General features: G+C 65.9%; 3 protein-coding genes across 3 annotated transcripts in view; 1 reads left to right on the top strand and 2 right to left on the bottom strand.

Moving 5' to 3' along the window:
• On the top strand, positions 1-1245 carry H696_03419 (hypothetical protein). Its single transcript, XM_009497285.1, has 2 exons — positions 1-347; positions 459-1245. The coding sequence occupies exons 1-2, from the start codon at positions 69-71 to the stop codon at positions 1047-1049; spliced, it is 870 nt and encodes a 289-aa protein (XP_009495560.1). The 5' UTR covers positions 1-68; the 3' UTR covers positions 1050-1245.
• H696_03418 (hypothetical protein) lies at positions 325-4991 on the bottom strand. Its single transcript, XM_009497284.1, has 7 exons — positions 4764-4991; positions 4266-4564; positions 3136-4119; positions 2842-3008; positions 2500-2692; positions 1771-2279; positions 325-1548 (listed from the first exon to the last, which is right to left on the bottom strand). The coding sequence occupies exons 1-7, from the start codon at positions 4909-4911 to the stop codon at positions 1434-1436; spliced, it is 2415 nt and encodes an 804-aa protein (XP_009495559.1). The 5' UTR covers positions 4912-4991; the 3' UTR covers positions 325-1433.
• A 550-nt stretch (positions 4992-5541) lies between these two features.
• The window catches only part of H696_03417 (hypothetical protein), a 7039-nt gene continuing 5078 nt past the window's right edge, over positions 5542-7502 (bottom strand). The window contains exons 4-5 of the mRNA XM_009497283.1: positions 6598-7310; positions 5542-6288 (exon numbers count right to left, since the gene is read on the bottom strand). Of these exons, the coding sequence (XP_009495558.1) occupies positions 5590-6288; positions 6598-7310 (1412 nt within the window). The 3' untranslated portion in view covers positions 5542-5589. The remainder of the gene's footprint in view (positions 6289-6597; positions 7311-7502) is intronic.

Genomic DNA, 7502 nt, shown 5'->3' with positions numbered 1-7502 from the left:
CCCCATTCCCCTTGTGCGCACTCCTGCTGCGCACGCTCTCCGCACCCCCCCCGCCCCGCCCCGCCCTAATGCCCGCAACGATGGGCATTGCCCGGCCAGTCGAAGCGACCCCCGGAGGATCGGCGCCCCTCACGCCGGGGGTGGCCGCCGTCGGCACCGGGCCCGCGTCGCCGCGTGGCGACAGCCCTGCGAGTCTGGCTCCCCCGGTCGCCGGTGAATCCCATCCCGAAGCCGAGCCCGGGGTCACGGCCGAGACCAAGGCCGATGCCGCCTCGCCAGATGCTCTGATGCCCCAGGCGCAAGATAGCATCGACAAGATCACCGCCGCGCAGCTGGTTTTGCAAGATGTGCGCCTCCTGCACATTTGGCATCCGTCGTGGTCCCTTCGCCGGCCTGTCCTCCTCTCCGGGTGACTTTCTGACTCCCTGCCTTCCCTTGTCCCTGCCTCGCCCTGCCAGCTGGCCCATGCCTTTGCCGTGGCCGTCAGTGAGATTGCCGCGCTGCCGCCGCCCCCGGGCCGCGCACCGTCGGGGAACGCCCGCACTGGCCCGAGCACCGGGGCTCGGCCGATCCCGGGTGACCTGTCGGCGCCGCACCTGCTGGACACGCGCGCGCGCCTCCATGGCTATGCCACCGATATTGCGCAGTTTTGCCGGTACTTTGATTCGCTGTTGGACGAGTTTCCCCAGCTGGAGGACCGACACCCGGCGCCATCAGCCACGGGGACCGGCGGCCCCGAGCGGTCCGATGGCTCAGGGACACCGGCCAGCCCGGCCAGCTCGGCCGACTTGGCCACCTCTGCCGGGCCGGCCGACGCCGGGCCGGCCTCCTTCGAGCGCCGCCTGGCTGGTCTTGTGCGCGCCAATCACCAGGGGGGCCGTCACCTGAGACGCGCTGCTGGCAAGGCCTCCGCCACACTGGCCGCTATTCGCACCTCCAGCCGGCTGATTGCTGATACCCAGATTGCTGGCGTTTTCGGCGGGCCCGGCTCTTCGGCCGGCACTGGGCCCACCCTCGCCACATCCCCGGCTCCCAAGCCCGGGGGATAAGCGAAGCCCATGGGCCTCTTCCCCTGTCGTTGCTTTTTTTTTTCTTTGACCGTCGGGTTTTACTCCCCTTTCGATGGAAATTCACTGTTTCTCTGTTGCTTTCGCGGTTGTTAGGCCACCCCTCCCCCTCTCTGCCCCACAGGCCTCTTTTGTCCCCGCCCTCCCCGCCCCTTTCCGAAAGGAGGACACACAGTACCACAAGGTCTATATTCTGTTCCTGTTCATCGGCGTGTGCATGGCGGAAGGCAATGGTGTTGGTCATGGAATGAGGGCAGGGGAAGCTGCTGTCGCAAGCACGAGCGGCACATTTTCAGTCCTGAGAAAAAAAAAGAAAAGAAGAGGGGGCAAGTGCCATCGGGGCAGGGAATTGGCCACGCCTACACATTAGCGGAGTGCCCGCTTTGCGGTCCATGTGCCAATGAGCAGATTCCGCCAGATGCCCGCAAAGAAGCTGTCGGTGGCCACGTCGAACAGTGGCGCCAACTGCTCGTGCAGGTTGCTGTGCAATTGAACACACAGGAGAGGGAGGGAAGGAGAGAAGAAGAAGAAGAAGAGGAGGAGGAGGAGGAGGAAGAGGAGGAGAAAGCCAACAAGACCCCGGTCGGCGCACAGGAAAGGTGAAAGGCGAAAAAGTGGTCAGAATGCATGGACATACATACACACGCACGCGCGCGCGCGCGCGCGCGATCATGCCACCAAAAGCGGATGGAGAGGTACGCACTTTGCAGAGGGCGACGACCCGAGCATATCCACCAAGTAGGAGACAAGCTCCGGGTCGCGAGCCCCGAGGGACTGCTGGACCGCGGTATCAGCCCACGGGCGGACATACGCATCCAGCAGCTCCGGCGTGACCAGCGGCCACTCGACCGGCAGCTGCATGAGAATGGCATGCCCAGTGGGGAGGACCTGCTCCAGACGCGTGCGGAACTCCTCCACCGACAGGGGACCGGCATTCAGCAGGGCCGTCAGCGAGGCCAGCACATCCGTGGCCGAGGACGGCGGCTGGTGACGCTTGGCCGCAGGGGCAACATCGTCCTCGACAGCGGCCGCGGCCGGGCGCTTGGCACCGGCGTCCGTGCTGGTCGGCGCCGCGGCCAGAACCACACCGACACCAGCCGTCGGGGCGGCGGTGGGCACAATGTTGGCCGCCGCCTGGCCATCTGCCCCGGCGAACAGGGGATCCCGCGGGAGGTTGTTCAGGGCAGCACGCAGGTCCTCGCGAGCGCGGCGCTGGAGCGGCGGGAGGAGAGAGGAGAAGGATGCAGGGAGAGAGAGAGAGAGAGAGAGCGCGCGCGAGCGCGAGGGAAGGATGGCCACCAGGGAGGCGGACATACACGTCAGCGATCACAATCAGGGACCAGTGGTAAGCCGGACACAAATGTCGCGCCCTGGCAACGACAGGTCGATGCAAAAAAAGAAGGAAGGTCAGAAGGCGGAATCACGCTCGCACCTCGATCTCAGCGTCCGTGAGCTGTTGCGACTGGTGACCGGAGGCCGGCCGCCCGGCAGTGGTCCCGGCATCAGCCTGCCGGTCCCGGGTGTGGCGGTCCTGCTGAAGCTCGGCCTCCTCCTTTTCCCGATCGCGAAGGTCGGCGGCCTCCTCGCGCGCACGATCACGCTCGCGTGCGGCGAAGTACCGCTCACTGCCCCGCCAAGAGCCGAGGGACCAGGAATAAAGGCAGGAAAGAAAAGCAGGCAGCAACGGTGAGTCCGGAGGGGGGGGGGGCGGGGGAAGGAAGCAGGGAAAGCGAGCAGCGGCAGCGGGACAGAGGCGACCACAGGGCCAGCGCACCGGTTGGTATAAAAGGGCAGCGCACGGATGGCCGCCGGGTCGTCCAGTAGCCGAAGCATCTCCGGCACGTCAATCTCCTGGAAGCGTTGGCGCGCGGCCAGGAAGTTCCGGCCATTGGCCAGGGACTTCAGGTATGCCCCCTCCAGATCCTTCCAGCGGAGTTGCGACTGCAGCGCGTGGCACATATCCCGAGAGGGGAGCGGGCAAGGGCAAGGGAAGAGCCCGGCAAGGACGGCAGTCAGAATGGGAGCGCCAAAGCACAGGCCCACAGGCGACAAACGGCGGAAAGCGTACCGAGCGGAAGAGATTCTCCTGCTCCTTCTGGCGGAATTCCAGCTCCTGCTGGCGCCGGCGCTCGGCCATCTCCAAACGCCGGCGGTCATCCTCGCGCGCCCGATCACGGAAGGAGGCCACCGCCTTCTCCACCGTGGAGGAAGTCACCTCGATGGGGCTGCCCACCCCGCCGGGGACCGCCGACAGGGGAATATCCCCCGGGGAGGAGGTGGTCTCGGCATTCGCGGAGTCGGTGGCGCCGGGCCCAGGGGCGCTTGTTTTGGTCGCCGGCGTCGAGTCAGCCACCGGAGCCGCGGCCGGGGCTGCTGTCGAGCCGGAGCCGGAGCCGGAGCCGGAGCCCGCGGCCGGGGTCGAACTCCCGGCCGGGGCCAGCAGCGTGGTCAGAATCTGCTCAAAGTCCGGGAAAGTCCCGGAGGTGACCGCCTGCTCGGCATCCGGATGGGCCAGCCCCAGGTTTGACAGGAGGTTGATGGTCAGGGTGTAGGCGTGGCAGCGCTGGCGGGTTTCGGCCTCGGTTTCGCGCGTGGTCCACTCTTCCAGTTCCTGGAGATCGGCCTCGGCCTGGGCGACGGCCGCACGAGCGGCCGCGCGCGGGCTGAGGGCCGGCACTTCGGCCGCATCCTCAGGCGGGGGGTCCTGACCCTCCGACGGGGCGGAGGCCGGGGCCGGGGCCGCGGGCGCGTTCAGGGCCGCCGCCGCGGCCACCTCCTCCTCGATCTCGGCCTCCGAAGCAGGGGGATGGGCGGCGAGTGCCTCGCGCGCGGCGTCCACCTTCTCGCGCGCCTGTTTCATGCCAGACAGACGATCCTCGCGCTCGGCCACCAGCTTGGCCGTGACCGTCTTGTCGGCGGTGACCTTGAGTGCCTGGCCGCCGATCAGCAGGCCATTCATCAGGACCAGCGCCCGCTTGACGCCGACCAGATTCCCGAACGAGGCATAGCCAAAGCCGCGCACGCGCTCCCACTTGACGAAGGAGCCGACGGTCTACATGGGCCGGTGCATATGGTGGCAGGCAAGTCAGCGAAAGGGGCCAACCCAAGGGGGGGGGGGGGCCGAGGGGCCGAGGGGCCGAGAGGGGCAAGATGCGGGCCGGAAAAAGGGAGAAAGAGAAGAGGAAAGGCCGGACGCACGCGGAACATGGCCTCGAGGGATCGGTCATCCAGCCTCGGCGAGATTGACCCGACGAAGAGGGAAATGATGTCGCCGCCGGAAATGACTCCGGCACGGGCGAGCGCGGCCCGGCCACCGCCGCGTGACCCGGAGGACGCGGCAGAGCGCGAAGGCGCCGGTCGCGAGTGCCCGGAGGGCAGGTGGCCCGCGGCCATCGGCGGCGGAGCCAGCCCCGGGTGCGGCACATGGTGCCCCATGTGCGGGGGATGGTGCATCATGCCCATTGGGTGCATTGGCGGCGGCACGCCCATGCCATACACTGTGGCACATGCCAGAGAGCGTCCGGTGATGTCAGCATGGCTCAGCGGCGTGCGACCGAGAGAGGGGGGAGGGGCGAGAAGAGGAAGAAGAGGGGGAAAAAAAAAGAAGGAACCCCCCAAGAGGGCGGAGGGCGAGGTACGGGGGGGGGGAGGAGAAAGAAGAAAAGACACGGCAAGGGAAGGCAAGCGAATACGCACTGTGCGGCGGCGGGACGCCGGGCATGCCGTGCATGTGGGGGGGCGGCATGTGCGGAGGTGGCATGTGTCCGCCGGGGGGCACCTGCATCGGGTACGCGCCGTAGGGCATCCCCATGGGCGGGGGTGACCGGTTGGGGAAGGGCTGCATCTTTCAGGCGCTATGGGGCAGGGGGCGTCTGTGCGGGCGTATTCACGGGGATGCAAGAGTGACGGAGGAGAATATGTGCGCAAGGGAGGGGGGGGGGGGGAGAAGGCGGAGGCGTTTCTTTCCGAGGGGGTGGGGCCGATCGGGTCGCGGGGTGGCTGCTTTGCGGCAAGAGGTTGCGCGGCGCGGTCGGCAGGGCGAGAATGCTACAGGACAGGAGGAGCGAGGAGCAGAGTGCGGGACAACAGGAGGTATCTCTGCGTGTGTGCAGGGGTGCAGGGGGGAGGGGGGGGGGGGGGGAAGGAGGAAGAACAAGAGTGCTACGGGGTGGAGTGGTCAAGACGAGCTGACCTCCGGCCTGGCGGGCAAGCACCCCTTCAATCTCGGGGGGCCCAGAGGCGGGCCCCACCGCCGGCCTTTGCCGCATGCCCACACAAACAAGCATCCTAACAGACACCCCTGGGACCGGCGTAGGCCCGACATCACCCCCACACATACACGCACACACACACACACACACACACACACACACACACACACACGCATCCCCAGACAACCGAAGGGGAGAGGCCGAAAAAAGAGAAAAGACAAGGGAACACACACCCGGGGGAGGGCCGAGCAAACGGGGAGACGGGGAAATCACGGGACGCGATATATTGACGGTTCTACATCAGCAGATTATCAAGCGGTGGCACCACTCCCGCGGCGACTGCCAGCCGAGGCGTGACCGGCGGCAGAGGACGTCCGTTGGCGCTTGGCCCCGGTCGTCTTGGGCTCCGACGCGGTGGAGCCGGCCGATGTGGCTCGTTTGGCCGTGGGCGCTGGCGGAGGAGAGGCACCGGTGGTGGTGGTGGTGGTGGCGGCGGCCGTGGCCGACAGTGCCGGGTAGTTGGCCCGCGAGGGTGGCAGCCCGCCCGGGTGCAGCAGATACTGGTATACGTATGACAAGTCGGTCAGGCAGAGGGCCGGGAGGTCGCGGTCGGCCACCGGGGCGAAGGCAGCCAGCGGGCTGCCAAGCTCCCCGCCCTTGGCCGCCAGCTCGGCCAGAATCCCAGCCAGGCGCCCGGCATCGTCCGGCTCATCGAGGCCAGGCGGCCGGTCGGCCGATGGATGGAAGATGATCCGGAGCTCGGCCAGCGCGGCGTGGCAGAATTCCTCGGCAATTGTGGCCTCCATGGAGCTGTGCCGGCGGAAGGGCGAAAACTCGGCCGGCGCCAGGCTGGGCGATCGGCGGACCAGACGGTCGATAAGGTGCAAAAAAAGCAGCAGGCTGTGCCAGCTGGCAGCCATGTTGGCAAAGTGCCGCTGGTAGTGATTCAGCAGGGACGTGTACTCCTCGAGCGAGGGGGCAAAGTCCAAGAACACATGGGTCGGAGGGGTCTACATGCATGTGCACGGATGGGGGATGGAGTCAGGAGGAGTGGGAGGGGGGAGGGGGGAGGGGGGAGAAGAAGGAGAAAGGGAGAGAAAGAGAGAGAGAGAGGGAAAGAAAGAGAGAGAAAGAGAGGGAAAGAAAGAGAGAGAAAGAGAGGGAAAGAAAGAGAGAGAAAGAGAAAGAGAAAGAGAGAGAGAAAGAGAAAGAGAGAGAGAGAGAGAAAGAGAAAGAGAGAGAGAGAGAGAGAGAGAGAGAGAGAGGAAAAGAGGAAGGGAGAGGAAAAGACATAGGGGGAGCTGGCAAAGAAGACGTACGGCATCCAAAGGTTGGCCATCACAGTCGACCAAAGTCGCGCTGCCGCCATTCAACTTGGCGATGTGCTCACTGTCGAGCACAGCCACGGAGAAGGCACCGCCGGCTTGTAGCAGCCTTGCTACTCCCTCGACGCGTGTCCATGTTGGGACGGTGCGCTTGCGCCAGATGTGCACCCTCCAGGTGGTGAAGGCCCCATGCACGGGGGTCCGGTCACGGAAGGGCTCCGGCACCAGGCCCCGCAGGAAGGCCTGGAAGCCGGCGCTGCCGGTCAGCTCAGGCGACTTGATCACCGTTTGCCACACCTGCCGGACCACGGTCAAGCGCAGACGCCAATACCGGCTGGACAGGGCAATCAGCCGATCGGTATTTGTGATGCCAGTCAATTTGGGCAGACCCATGAGCCCCGACGAGGGGTCATCGGCTGTGGCCAGTTGCGGACCATCGCCGGTGTCGGCCTCGGCCTCGGCCTCGCCGGCCAGGTCGTATGCCGACTCCTCCAAAAAGACATTCGACGCGAAGCTATCAGCCACATAGGCTGGCGGGAGGAACCAGCTCCCCCCGGCGATGGCGCGCAGGAAGCGCTCGCTGGCCACGAAGCTGTTGACAATCATATGTGTGCATCGGCCAAAGGGGCTGTCGGAGAGGGAGGCTCTTGGGTCGCGACGCGCGCCGATCGGCTCGATGGCGTCGTTTCCGCCAAGTTGCTGGATCACTGTGTGGCCAGCGGATGGGTCAGCAGAGGCGGCGTGTATGGAGCGAGTGGGAGGGAGAGAGGGGAGAGAGGGGAGAGAGAAGAGAGAAAAGAGAGAGAAGAGAGAGAAAAGAGAGAAGAGAGAGGAGAGAGAGAAAAGAGAGAGAAGAGAGAGGAGAGAGAAAAGAGAGAGAAGAGAGAGAAAAGAGAGAA

This window comes from Fonticula alba (assembly GCF_000388065.1).
Source record: "Fonticula alba strain ATCC 38817 unplaced genomic scaffold supercont2.5, whole genome shotgun sequence".
NCBI classification, from domain to species: Eukaryota; order Rotosphaerida; family Fonticulaceae; genus Fonticula; species Fonticula alba.
This window is presented reverse-complemented; position numbering and strand designations above follow the sequence as displayed.

Excerpts from the sequence above, each read along its gene's own strand:
- H696_03419 (XM_009497285.1), top strand. The coding sequence starts at position 69 with ATGCCCGCAACGATGGGCATTGCCCGGCCAGTCGAAGCGACCCCCGGA. Across the intron at positions 348-458 it reads CGCAGCTGGTTTTGCAAGAT|CTGGCCCATGCCTTTGCCGT; the intron begins GTGCGCCTCCTG and ends TCGCCCTGCCAG.
- H696_03418 (XM_009497284.1), bottom strand. The coding sequence starts at position 4,911 with ATGCAGCCCTTCCCCAACCGGTCACCCCCGCCCATGGGGATGCCCTAC. Across the intron at positions 4,120-4,265 it reads CCCTCGAGGCCATGTTCCGC|ACCGTCGGCTCCTTCGTCAA; the intron begins GTGCGTCCGGCC and ends CGGCCCATGTAG. Across the intron at positions 2,280-2,499 it reads TCACGGACGCTGAGATCGAG|CGCCGCGCTCGCGAGGACCT; the intron begins GTGCGAGCGTGA and ends CCGCCGCTCCAG.